The sequence below is a fragment of the Neomonachus schauinslandi genome, chromosome 1 (genome assembly GCF_002201575.2).
Source record: "Neomonachus schauinslandi chromosome 1, ASM220157v2, whole genome shotgun sequence".
Classification (NCBI taxonomy): Eukaryota; Metazoa; Chordata; class Mammalia; order Carnivora; family Phocidae; genus Neomonachus; species Neomonachus schauinslandi.
The window spans coordinates 208,811,916-208,837,294 of record NC_058403.1 but is presented as its reverse complement, the minus strand read 5'-3'; the positions used below and the strand labels follow the sequence as shown (position 1 = coordinate 208,837,294).

The 25,379-nt window shown below is 43.7% G+C and overlaps 1 protein-coding gene across 3 annotated transcripts; it reads left to right on the top strand.

Annotated features, from left to right (window-relative positions):
- The first annotated feature begins 7,366 nt into the window (after positions 1-7,366).
- On the top strand, positions 7,367-22,298 carry LOC110593796 (CD209 antigen-like protein 2). Of its 3 annotated transcripts, none has more exons than XM_021705174.2 (8): positions 7,367-7,431; positions 19,494-19,568; positions 19,699-19,785; positions 20,071-20,133; positions 20,460-20,537; positions 20,749-20,900; positions 21,381-21,493; positions 21,883-22,298. In XM_021705174.2, the coding sequence occupies exons 1-8, from the start codon at positions 7,383-7,385 to the stop codon at positions 22,022-22,024; spliced, it is 759 nt and encodes a 252-aa protein (XP_021560849.1). In that variant the 5' UTR covers positions 7,367-7,382; the 3' UTR covers positions 22,025-22,298. The 3 variants fall into 3 exon arrangements, with proteins under 3 accessions (XP_021560849.1, XP_021560850.1, XP_021560851.1); XM_021705175.2 differs by lacking the exon at positions 7,367-7,431 and adding an exon at positions 19,298-19,343; XM_021705176.2 differs by lacking the exons at positions 7,367-7,431; positions 20,071-20,133 and adding an exon at positions 19,298-19,343.
- Positions 22,299-25,379: the final 3,081 nt, after the last annotated feature.

Sequence of the window (25,379 nt, the reverse complement as noted above, 5' to 3'; positions counted from 1 at the left end):
CCTTCGGCTCAGGTCATGATCCTGGAGTCCCTGGATCGAGTCCCGCATCGGGCTTCCTGCTCGGCAGGGAGTCTGCTTCGTCCTCTGACCCTATCCCCTCTCAGGTGTTCTCTCTCTCTCAAATAAATAAATAAAAATTAAAAAAAAAAGATTTTATTTATTTATTTGACAGAGAGAGAGAGAGATCACAGGCAGGGGGAGCAGCAGACAGAGGGAGAAACAGGCTCCCCACTGAGCAGGGAGCCCGATGTGGGATTCGATCCCAGGACACCGGGATCATGACCTGAGCTGAAGGCAGACGCTTAACCGACTGAGCCACCCAAGCGTCCCAAAGATTTTAACTTTTGATGAAGGTCCAATCTAATCTGTGCTTTTGATATCACCTCTTAGAATCTGTTGCCAAATCCAGTGTCACAAAGATTGAACCCTACGTTTTCTTCTAAAAGTTGTATGGCTTTAGCTCTTATATTTAGGTTGTTGATCAATTTTCAGTTAATTTTTTTTTAAAGATTTTATTTATTTATTTGAGACAGAGAGAATGAGAGACAGAGAACATGAGAGGAAGAAGCAGACTCCCTGCCGAGCAGGGAGCCCGATGCGGGACTCGATCCAGGGACTCCAGGATCATGACCTGAGCCGAAGGCAGGCAGTCGCTTAACCAACTGAGCCACCCAGGCGCCCCTATTTTCAGTTAATTTTTATATCTGGGGTGAAGTAGGGGTCCAATTTCATTCTTTTGCATGTGGAGATCCAGTTGTCCCACACCCTTGTTGAGGACACTATTGTTTTCCCTATTGAATAGACTTGGTACCATTGTAACAAATTAACTGGCTATAGATGTATGTGTTTATTTCTGGACTCTTAATTCTGTTCCATTGGTTATATGTCTATCCTTATGTCAGGATAGCTTTGTATTAAGTTTTAAAATCTGAAAGTGTGAGTCCTCTGACTTTGATTTTCTTTCTTTTTTTTTTTTTTTAAGATTTTATTTATTTGACAGAGAGAGCACAAGCAGAGGGAGCAGCAGAGGGAGAGGGAGAAGCAGGCTCCCCACTGAGCAGGGAGTCCGATGCGGGACTCGATCCCAGGACTCTGGGATCATGACCTGAACTGAAGGCAGCCGCTTAACCGACTGAGCCACCCACGCGTCCCTGACTTTGATTTTCATTTTTGAAATTGTTTTGGCTTTTTGGGGCCCCTTGCAATTTCATATGAATTTGAGGACTGGCATCTCCACATCTGCTAAAAAGACTGTTGGAATTTTGGCAGGGATTGTACTGAATCCATTGATAGTTTTGGAAGTATTGACATCTTAGGAATATTAAGTTTGCCTATCCATGAACACAGGGTATCTTTCTACCTATTATATATTCTTTAATTTCTTTCAACAACATTTTATAGTTTTCAATATACAAGCATTCCACCTCCATGGTTTAATTTATTTCCAGGTATTTTACTCTTTTAGATGCTACTGTAAGTGGAATTGCTTTACTTATCTTTTTTGACTGCTTATTGCAGGTATATAGAAGTGCAGTTGAATTTGTTGTATTGATTTTGTATCCTGCAATTTTGTTGAATTAGTTTATTAGTTTTAGTAGCTTTCTTGTGGATTTTTAAGGATTTTCTAAATATAGGATTATGTCACCCACTGGTGAACAGAGGTAGTTTTACTTTTTCCTTTCCAGTTTTGATGCCATTTATTTCTTTTTCTTGTCTAATTGCTCTGGTTAGAACAGTACAATGTTAAATAGCAATGGCAAAAGTGGGTATTTTCCTTTTTCTTGATCTTAGGGGAAAGCTTTCAGTCTCACACCATTGAGTATTGTCTTAGTCCGTTTAGGCTTTTATAACAAAATGCTATAGAATGGGTGGTTTATAAATAACAGAAATGTATTTCTCTTTTGTTCTGGGCTGGAAAGTCCAAGATCAACGTGCTGGTAGATTCAGTCCCTAGGGACTTCCTTTATTATTTCTTGCAGGGCAAGTCTAGTGGTCGTGAACTCTCTCAGCTTTTGTTTGTCTGAGAATATTTTCATTTCTTTCTTATCTTTGAAGGACAATTTTGCCAGATACAGAATTCGTGATTGACAGTTTTTTTTTTTCTTTCAGCACTTTAAATACGTCACCACAATCTCTTCTAGCCTCCATGGTTTTTGATGAGAAGTCAGCTATTAATATTATTGAGGATCCCTTGGAAATGATGAATCACTTCTTTTGTTGCTCTCAAGATTTTCACTTTGTCTTTTGATGGTTTGATATTAGTGTATCTTAGTCTCTGGGTTTATCTTATTTGGAGCTCACTGAATTTCTTGGATTTGTAGATTCATGTATTTCACCAAATGTGGGTCGTTTTCAACCACTGTTGTTTTTTTTTCAAATGGTCTTTCTGCCACTCTCTCTTCTCCTCCTGGGAATCCCATAATGTGTATATTGGTCCACTTGATTGTATCCCAAAGGTCCCTTAGGCTCTGTTTATTCTTCTTCATTCTTTTTCTCTTTCTGCTCCTCGGGTTCAATAATCTCAATGGTCCTATCTTCAAGCTTTCTGATTCTTTCTTTTGCCTGCTCAAATATGCTATTGAACACTGCTAGTGATTTTGAATTTCAGTTTTGTACGTTTCAATTCAATGATTTCTGTTTGGTTCCTTTTTAATAATTCTTATCTTTTTATTGATGTTGTCATTTTATTCATACATTGTTTTCCTAGTTTCTTTCAAATCTTTGTCCATATTTTCTTTTAGCTTGTTAAATATATTTTTTTATTTAAAGATTTTTATTTATTTATTTGAGAGAGAGAGAGAGAATGGGAGAGAGAGAGCATGAGAGGGGGTAGGGTCAGAGGGAGAAGCAGACTCCCTGCCGAGCAGGGAGCCTGATGCAGGACTCGATCCAGGGACTCCAGGATCATGACCTGAGCTGAAGGCAGTCGCTTAACCAACTGAGCCACCCAGGTGCCTTTTTTTTTTTTTTTTAAGATTTTTATTTATTTATTTGACAGAGAGAGAAAGAATGAGAGATTGTTAAATATATTTAAGACAGTTGCTTAGAAATCTTTTTCTAGTATGTCTAATATTTGGACTTTTTCAGGGATAGTTTCTGTCAATTTGCCTTTTCCTTTAAACAGGCCATATTTTTGTGTTTCTTTGTATGTCTGATTTTTCTTGTTGAAAACTGGACATTTGAATATTCATAATGTGGTAACTTTGGATATCAGATTCTCCCCTTGCACCAGAGTTTGATGTTTGATGTTATCGTTTTTGGTTTTTGATTGCTGAAAGCACTAGTAGTGCATTTGATTAGTGATTTTCTCAAACAATTCTTGCAAATACTGTATTCCTTCATGTGTGTGGTCACTGAAGTCTCTGTTCCTTAGTTTGTGGTTCAGCTGGTGTTTTTACAGAGATTTTCTTGAACATCCAAGAGCTTAGAAAGCAAACAAATAAAATAAAACATAAATCCCACCTTTCTGTCTTTGCAAATCACTTCTGTGCCAGAGCACTCCTTCAACACTTAGCCAGGCTTGCACTGGGCCTAGAATCAGCCTAAAGTAAACCTTGGCATCTTCTCAGGTCTTTTCTGAGCATGTATTTTGCCCTGGGCAAATACCTGGGCACCAGACTTTCTACATCCCCATTACTACGCAGGTATTTCTGAATGTCCTAATTTTCCAAAAACACTCTCCCCAGCTTTTGATCCTGAGTCTCAGGCAGTATATTGTATGTTTTGACCATAATCTTTGCCCGAGATGTCTGTGGATTGTTAAGTCAGCTTGCAGGGTTTTTGAGCAGCACCTAGGCCTTCTCTAGCTTGAATGCCAGGTAAACAAAAAAGAGATATGTACTTTGTGTCAGTCTTTCATGTAGTTTCCAGACAGGTTAGAGCATACATACATTATAATTTTTTGAATCAAGTCTGCTGGGATCCCTTCAGATCCAGGGACCAGGGTCTCATGCTGAGAACATGGACTTCCCTTTTTACAACACTGCCACACCAGGAAGAAGGTGGGACAGAGCAAATAAAAATGCTGCAAAGACTTTTACCATTCTGAAGTTGCCTTTTTTATTAACCAGTGTTTCCTTAGTTGCTATAAACCTTTGACTCTTTTCCAGAGTTCTGAAAATTTGGTTATGGCAGTTTCTGCTGGTTTTTTGTTTTTGTTTTTTTGATGTTTCTGTTGGGGGTTGATGAAAGCTGTGTACTCTGATTTAGCCCAAGCTAGTCCAGGTGATGAGAATATATGACTTCATCACCTCTATGGCCTCAACCACCAACCAATCAACCTCCAGCTATGAGTGAGGCCATCTATTCCAATTTCTTATTCCTGGGTAACACACCACCCCAGAACTCAGTGGCATAAAACAGCAGCCATTTTTTAATATGTTCATGGATTCTGTGAACAAGACACAGAGGGGATGGTTTGTTTTGCTCTATGGCATCTAGTTCTTAAGCTGGGAAGACTAGAAGGGCTGGGGTGCCTAGTGGTTGGGGGCTGGAATTATGTGGGGGGCATCTTTCCTCACATGTCTGGTTCCTGGGCTGGGAATGCTCAAATGGTTGGGGTCTCATTGGGGGGATCTCTCTCTCTCTATAGTCTCAGGAATTTCCATGAGGTCCCCCACATGATATCTACAGCATGGCAGCCTCAGGGTAGTTGGACTTCTTACATGGTGTCTCAAGACTCTGGAAGTGAGTCTTCCAGCAAGCAAGGTGGAAGCTTGCATGGTCTTTAATGATATAACACTGGAGGTCATATAATATTGCTTCTGCTATACTCTATTGGTTGAAGCAGTTAGGCACACCCAGATTCAAGGTGACCTCATCTCTTGATTGTCTAAGTATTTTCATTGTCTAAGTGTTTTCAGTTATGGGACACCTGGGTGGCGCAGTCACTTAAGCCTCCGACTCTTGGTTTTGGCTCAGGTTGTGATCGCAGGGTCTTGAGATCGAGCCCTGTGTTGGGCTGTGCACTCAGTGCAGAGTCCGCTTCAGATTCTCTCCCTCTCCCCCTATGGCCCTCCCGCTTGTGCTCTTTCTCTCTGTCTCTCTCTAAAATAAGTAAATAAATCTTTTTTTTTTTTTAAAGATTTTATTTATTTATTTGAGAGAGAGAGAATGAGAGACAGAGAGCACGAGAGGGAGGAAGGTCAGAGGGAGAAGCAGGCTCCCCGCCGAGCAGGGAGCCCGATGCGGGACTCGATCCCGGGACTCCAGGATCATGACCTGAGCCGAAGGCAGTCGCTTAACCAACTGAGCCACCCAGGCACCCAATAAATCTTTTTTTAAAAAGCATTTTCAGTCATGTTTTAAAACTGCACTGGCTAAGTAACCAAACTTAGCTAGCCTGCCAGCTGACCACAGATGTATGAATAAGCCCAGCTGTGCTCAGCAGAGCTTTCCATCTGAGCCTGACCCAAATTTCTGAACCACACAATTGTGAACTAAATAGATTTTATTTTGAACCATTAATTTGAGGGGGGGGGGCAGTTTGTTATGCAGCAATAGCTGATTGATATATTTGGCAGGTATATAGCACTCACCAAGCATAATATCACCTAATCACTTCCTGGAGCCCTACAAGGTGATGCAAGTGAGCAGACCATGACTTCTATAGTCCGGTGACTCCTCCCTGTCTGTGTTCACCCTACAGTCTGCCACCCCTGGTTTTATCTGCTATGACAATTCCACCCATCCCACTGCTCCTTGATTAGTTTCAACAACCTGTGACTAGAACCCCTGAACATAATAAAAGAAATGTTGAATTGAACAATCTCCAGCTATTCTACTCTTAGACCATACAGATTACTCCATTCAGTCTTCCATTTTACAAATATTAATTGAGCACGTTCTACATGCCATTCACTCTTCAAAACACTGGAGAAGTGATAGTTAACATGAACAAAAGTGTTCCTGCTGTAATGGAATTTATATTCTGGTGGGATATGGTAAGAAATTTCTAAAATACTTCCCAGTGGTCCCCACCTCCTGATATTCATGGCCTTGTGTAATCTTCTTCGAAGGAGTAATTTGCTTCTAACTGATATAATGCCTCATCACTGAAGAAATGTCATTTGTGTAATTAGGTTACAAAAGATTCTAACTTCCATTTCTCTGGCACACTTTCTCCCTGCTGGCTTTGATGAAGCAAGTTGCTGTGTTGCAATAATTCATGTGGCAAAAACCTGAAGATATCCTTTGACCAGCAGCCAGCTAGGAACTGAGGCTCTTAGTCCAACAGGAAATGAATGCAACTAAAAACCATGTGAGTGAGCTTGGAAATAAGTCATACCCCAGTTGAGCCTTCAGATAAAATCCTAATCCTGGCCATCCCCTTGACAGCAGCCTCATGAAACAACCTAAGCAGAGGATCTCCTAAGTCATATCTAGATTCCTGACCCACAAAAACCTGGGATAATAAATGTGTGTTGCTTTAATCCACTCGGTTAGTAACAATCTATTATGCAGTAATGGATAGCTTCTATGTGAGAGAGTTAGAATGAACAAATAAATGAACAATTCAGAAATAAATGACAGAGTGATACAATCTATCCAAAGGACCCAAGAAGTTGGAAACATAAACAGACTAAATATTACAGGAAACACTGGAAAGGAAAGTAATTAAAGATCTAGTACCTAAAACAGCACAAGGCCAAGATGATTCTATAGCCTCACCCTGGTCTCCCCATTCCCATGACCAGTTTGGATTTTCATGTTTGCCCTATTGGATCTTGGATGGTTTCTCCTTCAGTTCTGGCCTTGGTGCCTCCTTCTGATTTTGCTGCCCCAGGCTGGCTTCAGTCCTGAAGAAATTGGATGAGCAGTCTATCCCCAGCTGCCTTTCATCCTCAACCTCCCAGCAGCGGAAGGGGATTTGGAGAGCAAAGCTTCATGAGTGATAGGCTCATTTCAAGGTCAGGCAGAAGAGGGGCCTAGGAAGGGGATGGAAAAGCCCCTGGGGAGTTAGCGAGAACCCAGAGATGAGGCCATCAGGGAGGGAAGTTCTGGAAGAATGGGGTTTCCAGCAGGAAGGAGGGAGTAGTCACCCTTCTTATGGGTAGGACCAAGACAAAAATGGGTCTGTTGGTTTTCTCAAGGGGAAGGTAGTTCCTGCTCTTGGTCATTTTCATGGAGTGGTGGGAGGCAGCAGTGAGGAAAACACTTTTCCAAGAAGTTTGGTGACACCTAGAGGACTGAGGAGTTGTTTTTTTGTGTGTTTTTTTGTTTTTTCCGAAGATGTGAGAAGCATGCCTATGTTCCTGGAAGACTTCCTGTTCCAAGACGTGAGGCACAGATCATCTGCATCCCCAGGAACTGAGCTTCCAGGGCTGAAGCAAGAGCAGACCCAGGAGCTGACTTCGCTGCAGGGCAGAACTCTGTGGTAGGGCATGCCCTTCTTCCTGGAGCAGCAGTGCCCAGGAAGGGCTAACGCTCAAGGTGAGGAAAATGAGCAAACCCGGAGGATTGTGGGGTCACTCTCAAGACCATGCAAAATGTTGGCGAGATGGAGGAAGGGTGTGGCAGGCTAGGCAGAGGTCCCAGCCAGTGCAAAGGCAAGGAGGTAGGAACGCGTGGTCTCTGTTCTCTAAACCAGTGTCGAAGCCACCTTGAGCACTGGGTGGCGCTGTCCAGCCTGGCGAGAAACCCAGCAGGCTGCCCATTCCTTGATTCCTGACCACAGCGCTCGGTGTTCTCCTCCTGGTCTGTGGATGTTAGCCGAGGTTCTGGAATTCTGTTGAGTTTCTGAGAGGCCAGCCGAGCCTGGCCAACATTTCAAAGAAGGGGGAGAATGACATCCCTAAAGCTGCTGGTGTCACTTGTCTGAGCCATGGGAGGTTAAGTGGGTTCTGACCTCCTATAGGGAAAACCTCCTATCAGGTCAAAGCTTACAGGGTGTGGCAGAGTCTATGAGCCCAGTTAGTTTGGGAACGGGCTACAAGTGGGTAGGGAAGGAAGACTTCTCGGAAGAGGTGGTATTTTTTTTTTTTTAAAGAGAAATTTTTTTTTTAAAGATTTTTTTTAATTTATTTATTTGAGAGAGAGAATGAGAGAGAGCACATGAGAAGGGGGAGGGTCAGAGGGCGAAGCAGACTCCCTGCTGAGCAGGGAGCCCGATGCGGGACTCGATCCCGGGACTCCAGGATCATGACCTGAGCCGAAGGCAGTCGCCCAACCGACTGAGCCACCCAGGCGCCCCGACCCTTGTAATTTTCTGAGTGATAAGAGTGTCATTTGTTATTTATAAGGAGCCTCTTTGGATCATACCTGAGTTTATGTTAACGAGATGACTTGGCATAGGGCCCCTCCACAGCCTCAGGGGGGTCTGGTCACCAAGAAGGCCAAATGATTAGAAGGTTGCAACTTCTGGGGGCTGGAGGTTAAACTCTACAAAAATTCTTCAACAACAAGACTTGGTTGGCTTCCTGGTCGGTGAGGCGTCCACATGTGGGAGGCCTGTGCAGCCCAGTTTTGTGGGGACAGAGCCACCTGCATGCAGGACCCTCTGGACTCATTCTGTGCACCTCCTCATTTGGCTGCTCATCTGTATCCTTTATAAGAAACCAGGAAATGTATGTAAATGTTCCCCCTAAGTTTTATGAGTAGTTCTAACAAATTATCTGAAGGGACCTGAGGAGGTTGTCGTGGGAACCCCTGATTTATAGCCAGTCAGTGAGAGGTATGGGTGGCTTGGACTTGTGATTGGTGTCTGAAGTTGAGGACAGTCCGGTGGGACTGAGCTCTTAACCTGTGGGATCTGTAAGAACAAGGCCCCAAACACACTAAGCCCCATGTCATGAAACCGAAGTTTAACTTAATCACAGTTTGGCTCTCTCAGAAGTGGACTCTTAACCAGCCAGTCAAGAATCACCTGATCAGCACTAGTCAGGTGACCTGCCTTGTGGACCACTGCCCTCCCCTATGGGGCAAGGCAAGGAAGCTTGCAGTAACCAACCCACTTTTTTGCCTAGCACAATTTCTTTGTTCTTGCTTCCTTCTGTCTGTAAAGTCTCTTGCCTTGTCCAGCTCCTCAAAACTCTTTTCTATCGGCTAGATTGGATGTTGCTCGATTCATGAAAAATTGAAAAAAGGCAGTAAGATCTTTAACACTTATTCAGTTGAACTTTGTTTTTTTAACAGATCTGATGCTATCTCCAGGTTGATAATATCAACACTGAGTTAAATTTGTAGGACATCCAGTTGGTGTTGGCCGAAAGTTGCAAAACAGTTTGGTGATGGTGGAAAACACTCCAAGAGCTTCCAGAAGGAGATTACACTCTGGGGGAAAGGTTACATTCTGAAGGATGAATTGTTTGAGTAGAGATGGAATAGGGTGGTGAGAAAAGGAGTGTTGCCCATTGGAGCGATTCGCACATGCAAGGATCAGGAAGTGAGACAGAATGTGACTTCCCAGAGGAACTGAAAGTCTTTCAGCAGGACTCCCTAGCCCCAGCAGGGAAAATTGGATGGCTAGTCTGGGATCAATCACACGGTGCTCAACCCCAGGTGAAACGGTTAATAACGAATGTGGTAGGAATAGCCCATCCCGGAGAGAGTATCTTGTTTGGTGTCCCGAGGGGCTGATGTTACAGCTCTGCTGATGTGTCTGCAGATAGGAAAACCACCACCTCCTCAGGAGACCCAGCTGGGCACGGATGGGGCAGAATTGGCCTTGGACTCCAGCTCTGCCTCGTGCTGTGCAGCCATGGGCAGGTCTCCTCAATTCTCCGAGCCTCAGTGGTCCCCATAGGTGAAATGGGTGTCACCACATCTCCACCAAGAACATACAAGCAATGATAACCCATTTAGGTATTCATTTATTTCATTCATTAGTTCATTTATTTAGCAAACACTGATGGAGCGCCAGTGCTTGATACTGGGGATACAGCGGTGAAGGAGACAGACTCAGTCTCCTCCCTCTGCATAGCCAGCCCCCCTCCATTCGCTGACATACTGTCTGTAGTGCCTTCACATTACGGTGGCGGAGTTGAGTCATTGTGACAGAGACCGTATGACTTACAAAGCCAAAAAATATTTGCTGTGTGGCCCTTTTTTTGAACATGTTTGCCAACTCTTGGTCTAGAAAGTGACATTCTGGGGGAGACAGATAGTGGACAGAGAAACAAATTTTGAGCCTGAGCCTGGCCCCCCTCCTCCCTCCCTTGGACTCCCTAAATCTAAATCTGAGAGACTGCATTATCAATCCCCCTTCCCATTTTTTGAGCTGGTTGGAGTTTGAGGCACAGAGATAAATGAAGTTGATGTGCTTTCTTGCTCTGTCCCCCAGCTCCAGCATTCACGGGCAGGGGACATAATCTCCGAACCTCTTTTTGCTCTTAGGTAAAGTGGAAAAATACTAGCTGGGTTATGGGAATTAACTGAGATCATGTCCAAAAAGCATTTAGCACAAAATGAGTGCTCAAGGAATGCTGGTCAGATTTTTACTTCTGGTTAAAATGTAGAAGGACCCAAAAGACCCTCACTTTTGTGGTGACAACCCAGATTAAAACCCATTCTTTTCAATAGAGCTAGTTAAGGGTGGTGATTGCAAAAAGGTTTTGATGAGCTGGTTTTCAGGGATAAAATGAGCCCTTCATAGGTGAGTCAAGAGCAGCGGCAGCTTCCATACCAGGGGGCAGGCAGACACCAGCTCTGGGTATGGGAGGGCTTGCAGGCATAGAGAGATGTTTGGGAGACAGAGGAAATCAGCCAGTTCTTCGATGAAAAGAGCAAATGTTCAAAGTGGTGGCCACTAGAGTGTTGGAGTCCAAACCTTGTGAGGAGGGCATCTGTGCAGAGGGATGAACTGGTATGTGGTGTCGGAGCCCAAGTGAGGTAAGAAGAACCACACGACAGTTTGTCTGCCTGGTGCAAGAAGTCAGTGTCCAAGCACAGTAAGGGAGACATCCATACAGAGTAGAGGATGGTGGTGGAAAAGCGAGATTGATTATATATGGGGGAATTGGTTTAATTAATTAATTAATTCAGGATGATGGGAACCAGATTTCCCAACATCAGAGAAGGGTATTACAAAGTTGAGTGGAAAGAAAACTAGAATGAACCCTATTGTATTTAATTGGAGGTAGTGGTGTGAAATCATGGTTTTCAAAATATTTGGAGAAGTGTGTGTGTGTGTGTGCATGTGTGGTGTGTTCCCATTTGTCTACTGGGAAGTCCTAGAACTAGTGATACTTCAATAACAGTGAGCACACCCAGGTCTTGGTTTCTGAATGCCATTCTCCACTTAAAGGCAACCAGGGCTATTTGGAAAAATGGCTGATTCCAGAGTTGGGACAGGGAAAGCCTGAAACATCTAGTTAGACCAGAAAGGAAGTGTTGGAGAAGGTCACTGGTTGGAGAAGTTCAATGGTTGACCTGTGAGCTGGACCTGGGCATTCAGAGGCTCCTCACTCCCTCCCCAGTCCTTGGAATGTGGGTTCCACTTGCCTTCCCCATTCCCAAAGGATGCGGCAAGGACATAGCCTTGAGATAGTGATGTGGCAATGAGGCCATCTGAATGATATATGTGAATGAATCCTGTTAAGGCCTCTGTATGAACTTTTAAGATTCTGGTAGGCAGGTGTGGAGATCTACTTGTCTTGCAAACACCCAAGACAAGCCTCATATGTAATTCCTTTGCTTATTAAAACTGCCACCTACCAATCTGGAGTGGCCTGCTTCTTTCTTCTTTTTCTCCCTGCCCTATGTATATGGGGACCAGTTTCAGATTTCACCCAGGGAAATTCCTGAGGTTGCAAACCAACAGGAAGGAAAACTGATTAGCAAAAAATGGATAGGCAGATGTCAACAGGACAGAAGTCAGTATGATAGGCTTCCACTGGCCAAATCAAAGACAATTTAAGCATCAAAAATATGCAGGGTGGGAGGAAAATAACATCAGCAAAAATGGCAGAGTAAATTTTGCCCTTCTATAAAAGCAATGTAATAAACTGCAAACTTTTTCAGAATCAGCATTTTTAGAACTCTGGAAATCAATCAAAATCTTACAACAATTCAGGGAGTATTTAGAAATACTCCCTGAGTTTCTTTAGAAAAGAAGAACAGCTGGATCTCACTAAACAACAGTGAGCTCAGTGGAATTTTAACTCACTCTAATTCTATTCCCCACTCTCCAACTCAGAAGTAGACTTGAAAAATAACAGCCCATATTGCTGGTACTGGAGGGAGAAGAACATCGCTGGAGCTCTTGAAAATCCTCATTGCCAAACAAAAGTCATTATTTGATCTGTCTTCTGGTTCCCCAGAAGACCACACTTGAAAGGTTAGTCTTTAGTTGACCTTGTTTGAACTTGCCCAGTGCTAAAAGCCTCTTCCCAGTGGACATTTGTCAAATATTTTAACATGACAGGTGCATGGGGTGAAGGGGCAAATAATAACCTAATCACAAGTCTCATAAGGAAAATTTAAGGAATGAAATGTCCTTAGGGGCTTTGAAAAGTTCTGATATATCTTGGGATCTGAAAGGTCACCTGTGTGCACAGCTTTGTGCATGCTCAGGAAAGACCTGAGAAAGCCCTAAGCTCTCACTTCTGGCTGACTTTGAGGCTCTATGAAAGCAGGAAGTGAAGGCTAAGGCAGAGCTTCAAACTTTCTGGCTGCACGTTGAAGTTGTGTGTGAACATACAAAGACCCTCAGCAGAGACTGGGAGACTTTTAGAGGTGTTCAGGGAACACCTGCCTGTCCAACCATCACCTAACTTCTAAGCTAACTGACTAGAGATTTTAATGGGCATACATGGCAGAGAATATAGTCTTTGCAGAATTAGTGCAGAAAAGTAATTAAATAAACAAAAAGCAACAACTATAACAAACAGCAGGAACAGCAAATCTTTAGGAGGAGGGAAAATCTGATTTCCATAGTTGTCATATTATTCGAAGTGTCCATTTTTCAACAAAAATATTATGAGACATACAAAGAAACAAGGAGGTATTACCCATACACGGGGAAAAAACAGTGAATAAAAATTCTTCCTAAGAAAGCCCACATGTTGGAGTTACTAGACAAATATTCTAAATCAGCTGTTTTAATATGTTCAAAGAGCTAAAGGATATCATATGTAAGGAACTAAAGAAAAGTATGAGAACAGGGGTGCCTGGCTGGCTCATCTGGTGGAGCTTGTGACTCTTGATCTCAGGGTTTTGAACTTGAGCCCCACACTGGGTATAGAGACTACTTAAAAATAAAATCTTAAAAAAAGAGAAAAGTATGAGAACAATGTGTCACCAAATAGAGAATATCAGTAAAGAGAAATTCTAAAAAGGAACCATATAGAAATTCTGAGGTTGAAAAGTACAATAACTGAAATGAGAATTTCACTAGTAGGTTCAATAGCAGATTTGAACAGGCAGAAGAAAGAATCAGAAAAAACTGAAGATAGGGTGGGGGGACGGGTTAGCCTGGTGGTGGGTACTGAGGAGGGCACGTTCTGCATGGAGCACTGGGTGTTATGCCCAAACAATGAATCATGGAACACTTCATCTAAAACTAATGATGTAATGTATGGGGATTAACATAAGAATAAAAAAAATAAATAAAATTAAAAAAAATAAATTTCAAAAAAAAAAACACAACAAAACAAAAACTGAAGATAGATCTATTGAGATTATCCAGTCAGAGCAACAGGGGGGGAAAAGAGGATGAAGAGGGGTGCCTGGGTGGCTCAGTTGTTAAGCATCTGCCTTCAGCTCAGGTCATGGTCCCAGGGTCTTGGGATCAAGTCCCGCATAAGGCTCCCTGCTCGGCGGGAAGCCTGCTTCTCCCTCTTCCGCTCCCCCTGCTTGTGTTCCCTCTCTCGCTGTGTCTCTCTCTGTCAAATAAATAAATAAAATCTTTTAAAAAAGGATGAAGAAAAATTAACAGACCTAGGGCACCTGGGTGGCTCAGTCTGTTAAGCGTCTGCCTTTTGGCTCTGGTCATGATCCCAGGGTCCTGGGATCTGGCCCTGGGTTGGGCTCCCTGCTCAGTGGGGAGCCTGCTTCTCCCTTTCCTCCCTGCTTGTGCTTTCTGTCGATATCTCTGTCTGTCTCTCTCTCTCTTAAATAAACAAATAAATAAATAAATAAAATCTTAAAAAAAATTTAACAGAGCCTCAGAGACTTGAGGGACACCATCAAACATACCAACATATGCATAATAGGAATGTCAAAAGGAGAAGAAAGATGGAAAGGGGCAGGAAATATTTGAAGAAATGGCTGAAAGCTTCCAAAATTTGATGAAAGTGTTAGGCTACACTTCAACATTCTCCAAGTAGGCTAAACAAAGAGATCCACACTTAGACACATATTAAAACTGTCTAAAGACAAAGATAAGAAAGAATCTTGAACACAGCAAGAGATAAATGTCTCATTATGTATAATTGGTCCTTAGTAAGATTAATAGCTTATTTCTCATCAGAAACCATGGAGGCTAGAAGGCAGTGAGAAGACATATTCTAAACGCTGAAAAGGGGGGAAAACCCTGCCAGCCAAGAATTATATATCCCACAAAACTACGATCATTCAGCCGTAGAGAAAAAGTACTGATCCCTGCTTCAACATGGATGGACCTTGAAAACCTTATAATAAGTGAAAGAAGCCAGACACAAAACTCACATTTTGTATGATTCCATTTACACAAAATATGCATCATAGGTAAATCCATAGAGACAGAAAGTAAATTAGTGGTTTTGGGGCGTGTGTGAGTAAAGTGGAAATGGGAGTGACTACTTGGTGACTATGGGGTTTTGTTTTGGGGTGATGAAAATATTCTGGAACTAGACAATGGTGATGGTTGCACAACATCCATGACACTGTGAAAGCACTAATTGCTACTGAATTGTACAATTTATTTTTTAAAAAGATTTTATTTATTTATTTGACAGAGAGAGAGAGAGAGCATAAGCAGAGGGAAGGGCAGAGGGAGAGGGAGAAGCAGGCTCTCCGCCAAGCACGGAGCCCGATGCGGGCCTCAATCCCAGGACCCCAGGATCATGACCCGAGTCGAAGGCAGATGCTTAACCAACTGAGCCACCCAGGCGCCCCTGAATTGTACAGTTTATTATTTTTATTTTTATTTTTTTAAAGATTTTATTTATTTATTTGACAGAGAGAGAGTTAGTGAGAGCAGGAACACAAGCAGGGGGAGTGGGAGAGGAAGAAGCAGGCTCTCCGCCGAGCAGGGAGCCCAATGTGGGGCTCGATCCCAAGACCCTGGGATCATGACCTGAGCCGAAGGCAGACGCTTAATGGCTGAGCCACCCAGGTGCCCCTGAATTGTACAGTTTAAATGGTAAATTTTATGTTATGAGTATTTCACTGCAATAAAAGAAATAAAAGGAGCCTTTCAGGATGAAGTGATAGAACACTAGATGGTTTCTCAAATACACATGAAGAAATAAAGACTCCCCATAAAGGTAACTACACAAGTAAATATAAAGACAGTATAAATGTAATTTTTGTTTGTAACTTCTTTTTCTCCCACCTGATTTGAAAGACAACTGTATAATGCAGTAATTAGAAATCTAAGTTGATTGGCACACATGTATGGAGACGTAATTTGTGATAATAGCAGCATAAAGGGAGGGAAAATGGAACTATAAAGGAGCAAAGTTTTGTATACCATTAAAACTAAGTTGGTATTAATCCAACCTAGATTGTTACAAATGAAGATGTTAATAGTAATCTCCAGGGCAACCACTGAGAAAATGCTTCAAAAGTATATAGTAAAAGAAACATGAGAATAAAATGATACACTAGAAAATGTCTAATTAACACAAGAAAAGATAGGACTGGAGGAACTGAGGACAAAAAAGACATAAGACATATAAAAAACAAATATCAAAATGGGAGATATAAACCCTACCTTATCAGTAATTACACTAAATAGAAATGAACTAAACTCTCCAATTAAAAGGGAGAGATTGACTGTGACCTCAGCTGCAGCAACTTCTTGCTAGACACATCTCCAAAGGCAAAGGAAACAAAGGCAAAAATGAACTACTGGGACTTCATCAAGATAAAAACTTTTGCACAGCAAAGGAAACAGTCGACAAAACCAAAAGACAACCAACAGAATGGGAGAAGATATTTGCAAATGACATATCAGATAAAGGGCTAGTATCCAAAATCTATAAAGAACTTATCATACTCAACACCCAAAAAACAAATAATCCAATCAAGAAATGTGCAGAAGACATGAACAGACACTTCTCCAAAGAAGACATCCAAATGGCCAATAGACTCATGAAAAAATGCTCAACATCACTCGACATCAGGGAAATCCAAATCAAAACCACAATGAGATACCACCTCACACCAGTCAGAATGGTTAAAATTAACAAGTCAGGAAACGACAGATGGTGGTGAGGATTTAGAGAAAGGAGAACCCTCTTATACTGTTAATGGGAATGCAAGCTGGTGTAGCCACTCTGGAAAACAGTATGGAGGTTCCTCAAAAAGTTGAAAATAGAGCTATCCTGTGACCCAGCAATTGCACTACTGGGTATTTTCCCCAAAGATACAAATGTCGTAATCCAAAGGGACACCTGCATCCCAATGTTTATAGTAACAATGTCCACAATAGCCAAACTATGGAAAGAGCCCAGATGTCCATAGACCGATGAATGGGTAAAGAAGATGTGCCTTATATATACAATGGAATACTACTCAGTCCTCAAAAAAAAAAAAAAGAAATCTTGCCATTTGCAATGATGTGGATGGAACTAGAGGGTATTATGCTAAGCGAAATAAGTCAATCAGACAAAGACAATTATCATATGATCTCATATGCGGAATTTAAGAAACAAAACAGAGGATCATGGGGGAAGAGAGGAAAAAATAAAACAAGATGAAGTCAGAGAGGGAGACAAATCATAAGAGACGCCTAATCATAGAAAACAAACTGAGGGTTACTGTAGGGGAGGGGGGGAATGGGGTAACTGGGTGATGGACATTAAGGAGGGCACGTGATGTAATGAACACTGGGTATTATATAAGACTGATGAATCACTGATTTCTACCTCTGAAACTAATAATACATTATATGTTAATTAATTGAATTTAAATTTTTAAAAATTTTACAAATAAAATAAATGGTGGTTGATCAATCAAAAAAAAAATCTACCTCATTCCCTGAACCAAAAAATGTAGCCTTAGATAAAAAATATAAATTGCGGGGCGCCTGGGTGGCTCAGCTGTTAAGTGTCTGCCTTCGGCTCAGGTCATGGTCCCCGGGTCCTGGGATCGAGCCCCACATCGGGCTCTCTGCTCAGCGGGAAGCCTGCTTCTCCCTCTCTCACTCCCCCTGCTTGTGTTCCCTCTCTCGCTATGTTTCTATCTGTCAAATAAATAAATAAAATCTTTAAAAATATATATATAAATTGCTTGAGACTAGAATAGGGAGTTTGGAAAAAAAGAATATCCACATGGTCACAAGCACATTAAAATGTGCTCAACATCATTAGTCATGAAGGAAATATACATTCAGATCATAATCAATACCACTTTGTACCCATTAAAAAGGCTAAAATGAAAATTAAGGGCAATACCAAGAAATACGTAACAATTAGAACAATTGTTTGGCAGTATCTACTAAAGGAGAATATGTACGTGTACACTGTAATCTCAAAATTCCACTCCTCGATATATAGCCAACAGATTTATGTATATACGTGCACCAAATAACACATTAAAAAACGTTTGTAGTATGCTCGGCGTGGAGTCCGCTTGGGATTCTTTCCCTTTCTGTCTCTCAAATAAATAAATACATTTTTTAAAAAGGTAGGGATTGACAGAATGGATAAAAAGATGATCCAATTATATGCTGTCTGCTGGGAACTCACTTTAGATTAAAAGAGAGAGAGAGAGAGATAGTAACATGTAACCAATGGAATCAGGTAGGAAACCATGAGTCCATACATACATAAATTGAGAGTTTGATACACACAGTTTCAAAGTGACTCTCTACAAAATACTTAGTAATTACAAAGGGGGAAAAGAGTAATTGCTTAATGTAGTGGTTAAGCAGGGATTCAGAGGTCCACCTGCCTGAGCCCCACCACTTACAAGCTATGTGACCTCAGGCAGTTGCTTTCTCTCTCTGTTTCTCAATTTCCTCATCTGTCAAGCCAGATAATAACTGTATCTTTCTCCTAGGGCTCTTATGAGAACTGTTAGTCAAAGACCACCAGGAACACACCTGTGGTTGAACAAATTCAGATTTATTACTTGTTTCCACAAGGGAGAACACACCCCGTGCGGAACCGTGAGACACCTGCTAAGGGCCATCACTACTGAGTATCTGCTATTAGAACAGGCAATTTAGGGCGCCTGGGTGGCTCAGTTGGTTAAGCGACTGCCTTCGGCTCAGGTCATGATCCTGGAGTCCCTGGATGGAGTCCCGCATCGGGCTCCCTGCTCGGCAGGGAGTCTGCTTCTCCCTCTGACCTTCCTCCTTCTCATGTGCTCTCTCTCATTCTCTCCCTCAAATAAATAAATAAATAAATAAATAAATAAATAAATAAATAAATAAATAAATAAATAAATATAAAAAATCAACTTAAAATCAATTAAAGACTTAAATGTAACACCTGAAACTGTAAAACTACTAGAAGAAAACACAGAGGGAAAGCTTCTTGACATTGGTCTGGGAAATTTTTTTTTTATATGACCCCAAAAGCACAGGCAACAAAACCAAAAATAGACAAGTGGGACTGTATTAAATTAAAAATCTTCTGCAGGGCACCTGGATGGCTCAGTTGGTTAAGCGACTGCCTTTGGCTCAGGTCATGATCCTGGAGTCCCTGCATGGAGTCCCGCATCGGGCTCCCTGCTCGGCAGGGAGTCTGCTTCTCCCTCTGACCCTCCCCCCTCTCGTGCTCTCTCTCATTCTCTTTCTCTCTCAAATAAATAAATAAAATCTTTAAAAAAAAAAAAAAGAACAGGCAATTTATACCCCACGGCTAGCACACAGTATTAAACCTCAGAAGAACAGTGCAAGGCAGGGTGATGGTCCCATTTCACAGCTGAGGAAACTGAGACCCTGACAAGGCAAGGCCAATGGTGGCGGGACTAGCAAGGGGTTGGAGCAGTGCCTTTGGACACCAAGTGACCATGCAGCTCTTGCCCCTCCCTCATGTCCTCTCTACTAGTTGCGTCAGCACTTGATTCTTCCACCCACTGTTCTGGGAGAAAGCAATGTCCTGTTTCTTGTTCTTCCTGAACTGGGGAGGAATGTTCCTGAGGAGGGGCTGCCAGGGCAGCACGTGGGGTTATAAAAACCGTCATCGGGAGAGGAGCCTGAGAGAAGAGGAGAATGGCAGAGATGTGTGACTCCAAGGAGCCAGGGGACCCCGGTGAGGCTGAGCCCCCACTCAGGGGTGATGGTAGGGAGGACAGGGCTCCAGGGTCTCCGGGGGGTTTGGGGCTGGCCTCCAGCTTGCAGTCCTCACAAACAAGGCTTGGCAGGCTTCGAAGCTCAGCTGAGTGTGTTCTGTCCTGTTCAGAGGAGGAGATTTTTGGGGGCCAGAGAGTAAAGAAGAAATACACCGGACTACTCAGGAGCTCAAGGAGCTTGCCAGGTACTGAGGCGGGTGGTTCGGGGGGCAGGCATCTGGGGAAGGGGCAGCTGGGAGGCCCCCTCCAGCATGGGTGGGTGGGGCAAGGTCTGTCCCTGAGAACCTCGGCTCTGCCCATTTGACGGTCCTGCAGAGTGTCTGACCCGGGCCCAATTGCCTCTGCTGCTGCTTCTCATCTCTTTGGGCTTCTTCATGCTCCTGGTGACCATCCTGGTTCAAGGTGAGTCAGGGGCTGGGGGCTTGGAGTCTTGGGTCCCTTTAGGTCTTTGCCCTATCCCACAGCCCCCAGACCCACTAGGGCTTGGGCATTTGAGCTCCACATAGCCTTCTGTGTGATGGTGCGCTGGTTACTACCCCGCTCTGAGCCTGTGTCCTTATCTTCGGGATGCAGCTCATCTTCCTCCACAGGCAACTTAAATTCCCAGAGAGACCTGGAAACCAGATTCGACACAGGGTCAGGCCTACAGATGGTGCTGATAAAGGGGAATTCTCTGCTCTGTTGTAGTCTCCAGGATTCACCAATCCCTGCAGAAAGAGATGTGGGACCATCAGGAGAGCCCCAGCCAAGGTGAAGGGCTGAACGCAGGGTTCGGGGTGGGAGAGGGCTCAGAGGCTGTGTGACTTTGGATGAGCCACCGCCTGCCCCCTCCACCCCTTCACCCCTCCATCCCCCCCACCCCACCCGACCCCGTAGGGTTGAAGGTTGGGGAGGAGACTGGATCCCTGGATGAGACCCTGGGGGCAATGTCAGGCAAGTTATTCTCTGAGTCTCAGTTTTTTTTATTTGCATAATGGACTCTCGGGGTCACTGTGAAATCTATAGATAGGTTCTCATGGGGCCCTCTCTGCACTAAGCACACACTGGGTGTTTCATAATTAAAGTCCTTCTTCCAGTGGGTGTTTCTCAGGAGCTGACACGCTCAGACCTGGAGGAGATCCTCCAGCAGCTGACCTGGATGAATGTCACCCTGGGTAAGGGTCAGACACCAAGGTCGGGAGGGAGTTTGGGGATCACATGTGGGGCTGGAACTCACTTTCTATGGCTCCCCACCTGAGGAGGGCAGAGCTGGGATCTCTCACGTGGATTTTTTGGGGACTGAGCTGAGAGCTGAACTTAGGGGGTTCTCAGAGCTGATGCAGGTGCTGGGGGGCCTGTCCGCCCCACCCCCACTCTCCTCCCCAGCTGGCCTCTGCCGCCCCTGTCCCTGGAAATGGGAACTCTTCCAGGGAAGCTGCTACTTCTTCTCCCAGACCCAGAACGTCTGGAAAGATGCCATCTCCGCGTGTCAGAACTTGAGGGCCCAGCTGGTGATCATCAGCAGTACTGAGGAGCAGGTGGGCTGGGCTGAATTCCCGTCTGGGGCGGGGCCATGTGAGTGTCAGCAAAAAAGCCATCTGTCCCTCTTCTGCCGTCTGAGAGACGGAGGCCCAGGGGCAGCTGGGGCGGGGAGGTGGGCAGGGAAGGCTTCCTGGAGGAGGCCCCACGGTGGGCTTGGGAAGGTCACGTGAGAGAAGACCCCGCATGATAGGAGCCCATCTGTGGACAGAAAGGGGACTCAGCGCACTCCTGAGCCCATACGTAATGTCCCCCCAGATACAAGTTAACACATTTCCACATGTGTGTGCCCATTAACACACAACCACAGCATACACACGCATGTGAACACATGCAACTTGAGTGAGGGCTATAGGCTGGACCGCAGGAAGTCTTTCATGGGGGGCGGGGGATAACCGTGGGGATGTGGGCAGACATGGGGCGGGTGACAGCTTGCTGCCCCTCCCCCCACCCCCGCCGCCCCCGCCGTCCCTCCCCAGAAATTTCTGAAGTCTTGGAATACGAGAAATAACCAGCGCACCTGGATCGGCCTCAGTGACCACCACAACGAGGGTTCCTGGAAATGGGTGGACAACTCTCCCCTGCAACTCAGGTGACCTCCTAGAGAAAATGGCCCAGGACGCGTGCGCAGGGAAACCCAAACCGGGGGTGCTCAGACCCTGGATTGGAAAGCATGCCCAGAGGAGCTTGGTGGAGATACAGAGTCCTGGCTCCATCCCAGGGTGGGAGAGTCTGATTCTATAAATCTAGGCATGGGCCCAGGAGTCTGCATTTTTACTTTGCCAGAGCTGATTCCGATGGAAGGGGTGTTTGAACCCTCATTTTGAAAGCACTGCCTCTGAATCCTCACCACTCTCTGGCTGGTCCTTGGACTTTAGCTGCCCAAGGTCAGGGACCCACTCTTCCAAAGGGGGGTATTGTGGGCTGGGGGGGTGGTCTCTGAGTGGAGTAGGGGGCTTATGGATTTGATGGTGTTCACAGCTTCTGGAAAGAAGGGGAACCCAACAACCATGGAGACGAGGACTGTGTAGAATTGTACAGCGATGGCTGGAATGATAACAGATGTAGTGTGGAAAACTTCTGGACGTGCAAGAAGCCCTTGTCCCCCTGCCCTGGCTCCTGAGGGCCAATGCTCCCCCTCCCCACCTGTCTCCAGAGATTAGGCAGCTTGGACATTCTGCTTGTTTCCCTGGCCGCATTCTTTCTGCTTCTCCCTCTGGTGAATTGCCATCCTCCTCCTGCATGGAGGTCTTTGCAATCCTGAGAGAGTGTCTGAGACCCTCTTCTCCTCTAAGGCCTGTCCCTCCATAGGCTATAGACCTCTCCCTTCTTCTGTTGGTGGTCTCGACCTCCCAACTCCCCCCATGACATCTCCTTAATAAAGTTGCACATTGCATTTTGTGCTCCATTGAACTTATGTCTATTTTTTAAAAAGATTTTATTTGTTTGACAGAGAGAGAGAGAGACAGCAAGAGAGGGAACACAAGCAGAGGAGTGGGAGAGGGAGAAGCAGGCTTCCCACTGAGCAGGGAGCCCGATGTGGGGCTCGATCCCAGGACGCTGAGATTATGACCTGAGCCGAAGGCAGATGCTTAAAACTGAGCCACCCAGGCGCCCCCAACTTATGTCTATTTTTTTGCCACTGTTTCAGTTACTATAGTTTTATACTATATACTATACTTTATACTTTATGTTTTATACTATACTATAGTTGTATATATTATGTTTGATGTAAACGAAGACATTGTTGTCTTTCAACATGTTTCTCTCTACTGCTGTGTATATCTTATTTCGCGGATACAGTTTTGAATTAATTTGTAATGTTGGGAATATACATATATACGTGTAGGTATGTACATGTCTGTGTGTCTGTCTGTCTATCTATGTGCTCATTCATTCCTGAACACATAATCTCTTTATGAGGTACCTTTAAAATGTCATTCAGTAAAGTTTTGTGACTTTCGTCATACAAATTTTTAAAAAACGTTATTTCTGAATGTGAGTGTTAGTTTCCTATTGATGTTGTAACAAATTACCACCAATTTAGGGGCTTAAAACAACACAAATGCATCTCTTACAGTTCCCCACGTTCAGTCTCTTATTGTCTTTCTGTCCTTAACCTTTTTGACAGACTGTCCCCCAATTTGAGTTCATCTGTGTTGTTGGTTTTTTTTCTTTTCCTTTTTCTTTCTTTCTTTCTTTTTTTTTTCTTTCTTTCTTGTTTGTTTGTCTCTCATAATTACACTGAGGTTAGTTATCCTTTTTGGCAAAAATACTGCAGAGGTGATGTTGTGTCCTTCCTAGCGCCTCATCTCAAGGGTTACACAGTGTCGATATGTCTTGATATTGGCAATGCTCACCACAATTACTTGGTTAAGGTGGTGCCTGTCACTTTCCTCCCTTCCTAAGTTAATATTTTCCCCTCGGTAATGAATAAATATCTTGCGAGGAGATACTTTGAGACTTTGAAAATACTCGATTTTGCATAAAATTCCCATCCACTCATTTTGGCATCCATCAGTGGATTGTCTGTGGTAATTATTTCAGTAGTGATTTTCTTAATTATTCTACATTTATTTGTTTGTTTATTTATTTTAAGATTTTAGCTTGACGTAATCTTTACATCCAACATGGGGCTTGAACTCATGATCTCAAGATCAAGAGTCGCACATTTCACTGACTGAGCCAGCCAGGTACCCCACAATCATTTCTTTTCTTGCTCAAATTGTCCCAGCTTTGGCCATTAAGAATTCCTTCAGGGGGTGCCTGGGTGGCTCAGTTGGTTAAGCGTCTGCCTTCGGCTCAGGTCATGATCCCAGGGTCCTGGGATTGAGTCCTGCATCAGGCTCCTTGTTCAGCAGAGAGCCTGCCTGCTTCTCCCTCTGCCTGCCGCTCCCCCTGCTTGTGCTCTCTCTCTCTTTCTCTCAAATAAATAAAATCTTAAAAAAAAAAAAAAAGAATTCTTTCAGGTTTACATCTTGTTTTTCCTAGCCCCAGATCTGGGATCAACCAGTCCTCCAGTGAGCTCTGGTTCCTTTTTTTTTAGAGACGGTACTTAGGAACCAAGATCTGTGGGCTATTTATTGTTTTGTTTTTACCATCTTAAAAGGTACAATTCAGTGGCATTAAGTACATGCACAATGTTGTGCAACCATCCCACCATCCATCTCCTAAACTTTTCCATCCCCCACATCATTGGGCTTCCTGCTTAGCAGGGGGTCAGCTTCTCCCTCTCCCTCTGCCCCTACCCCCACTCGTGCTCTTACTCTCTCTCTCTCAAATAAATGAATAAATAAAATCTTTTTTTTAAAAGATTTTATTTATTTATTTGACAGAGAGAGAGCATGATGGGGAGAGGGTCAGAGGGAGAAGCAGACTCCTCGCTGAGCAAGGAGCCCGATGCGGGACTCGATCCCGGGACTCCAGGATCATGACCTGAGCCGAAGTCAGTTGCTTAACCAACTGAGCCACCCAGGCGCCCTGAATAAATAAAATCTTTAAAAAAAAAAGAAACTCTGTCCCCACTAAACACTAACACCCCATCTCCCTTGCCCGGTCCCAGGTAACCTCTGTTCTACTTTCTGTATCTGAATTTGCCTATTCCAGGAACTTCATATAAGTGGAATTACACAATATTTGTTTTTTGTGTGTCTGGCTTCTTTTACTTGACATAATGTCTTCAAGGTTAATCTGTGTTCATAATGTCTTCAAGGTTAATCTGTGTTTTAGCATATGTCAGAGTTTCCTTCCTTTTTATAGCTGAATAATACCCGGTTATATGAATACCCCACATTTGTTTATCCATTCATCTGTTGATAGACATTTGGGTTGCTTCCATGTACCAGCTGTTGTAAATAGTGTTCCTATGAACATGGGTGTACAAATATCTGTTTGAGTCCCTGCTTTTAAATCTTGTAGGTACGTACTTAGGAGTGGAATTTCTTAATCATCTGATAACTCTATGTGTAACATTTTTTATAAAGATTATTTATTTATTTTTAGAGAGAGGGAGGGGCAGAGGGGGAGGAAGAGGGAGGGCAAAGAATCTCAAGCAGACTGCGTGCTGAGCATGGAGCCCAGTGCATGGCTCAACCCCCAAGACCCCGAGATCATGACCTGAGCAGAAACAAAGAGACGGATGCCCAACAGACTGAGCCACCCAGGCGCCCCCTCTATGCATGACATTTTGAGGAACTGCCAAACTGTTTTCCACAGTGGTCACATCATTTTACATTCCCACCAGCAACGCATGAGGGTTCTAGTTTCTCCTTGCCAACACTGGTTATTTTTATTTTTATTTTTTGATAATAACTATCCTAGTAGATGTGAAGTGGTATCTCATTGTGGTTAGGTATGCTTTTGATTTGGGAGTGTCCATTGCTATATGTCTTCTCGGTGGGTACAGCTAGGAAACATATGCATGTATACTAACTGGTACACACACGCACACACACTTCTGAGTTTATTTCTATATCTAC

Coding starts and splice junctions, on each gene's coding strand:
- LOC110593796 (XM_021705174.2), top strand. CDS start 7,383: ATGCCCTTCTTCCTGGAGCAGCAGTGCCCAGGAAGGGCTAACGCTCAA. Junction 20,134..20,459: donor TCAGGAGAGCCCCAGCCAAG/GTGAAGGGCTGA, acceptor TCCTTCTTCCAG/TGGGTGTTTCTCAGGAGCTG. Junction 20,901..21,380: donor TCAGCAGTACTGAGGAGCAG/GTGGGCTGGGCT, acceptor GTCCCTCCCCAG/AAATTTCTGAAGTCTTGGAA.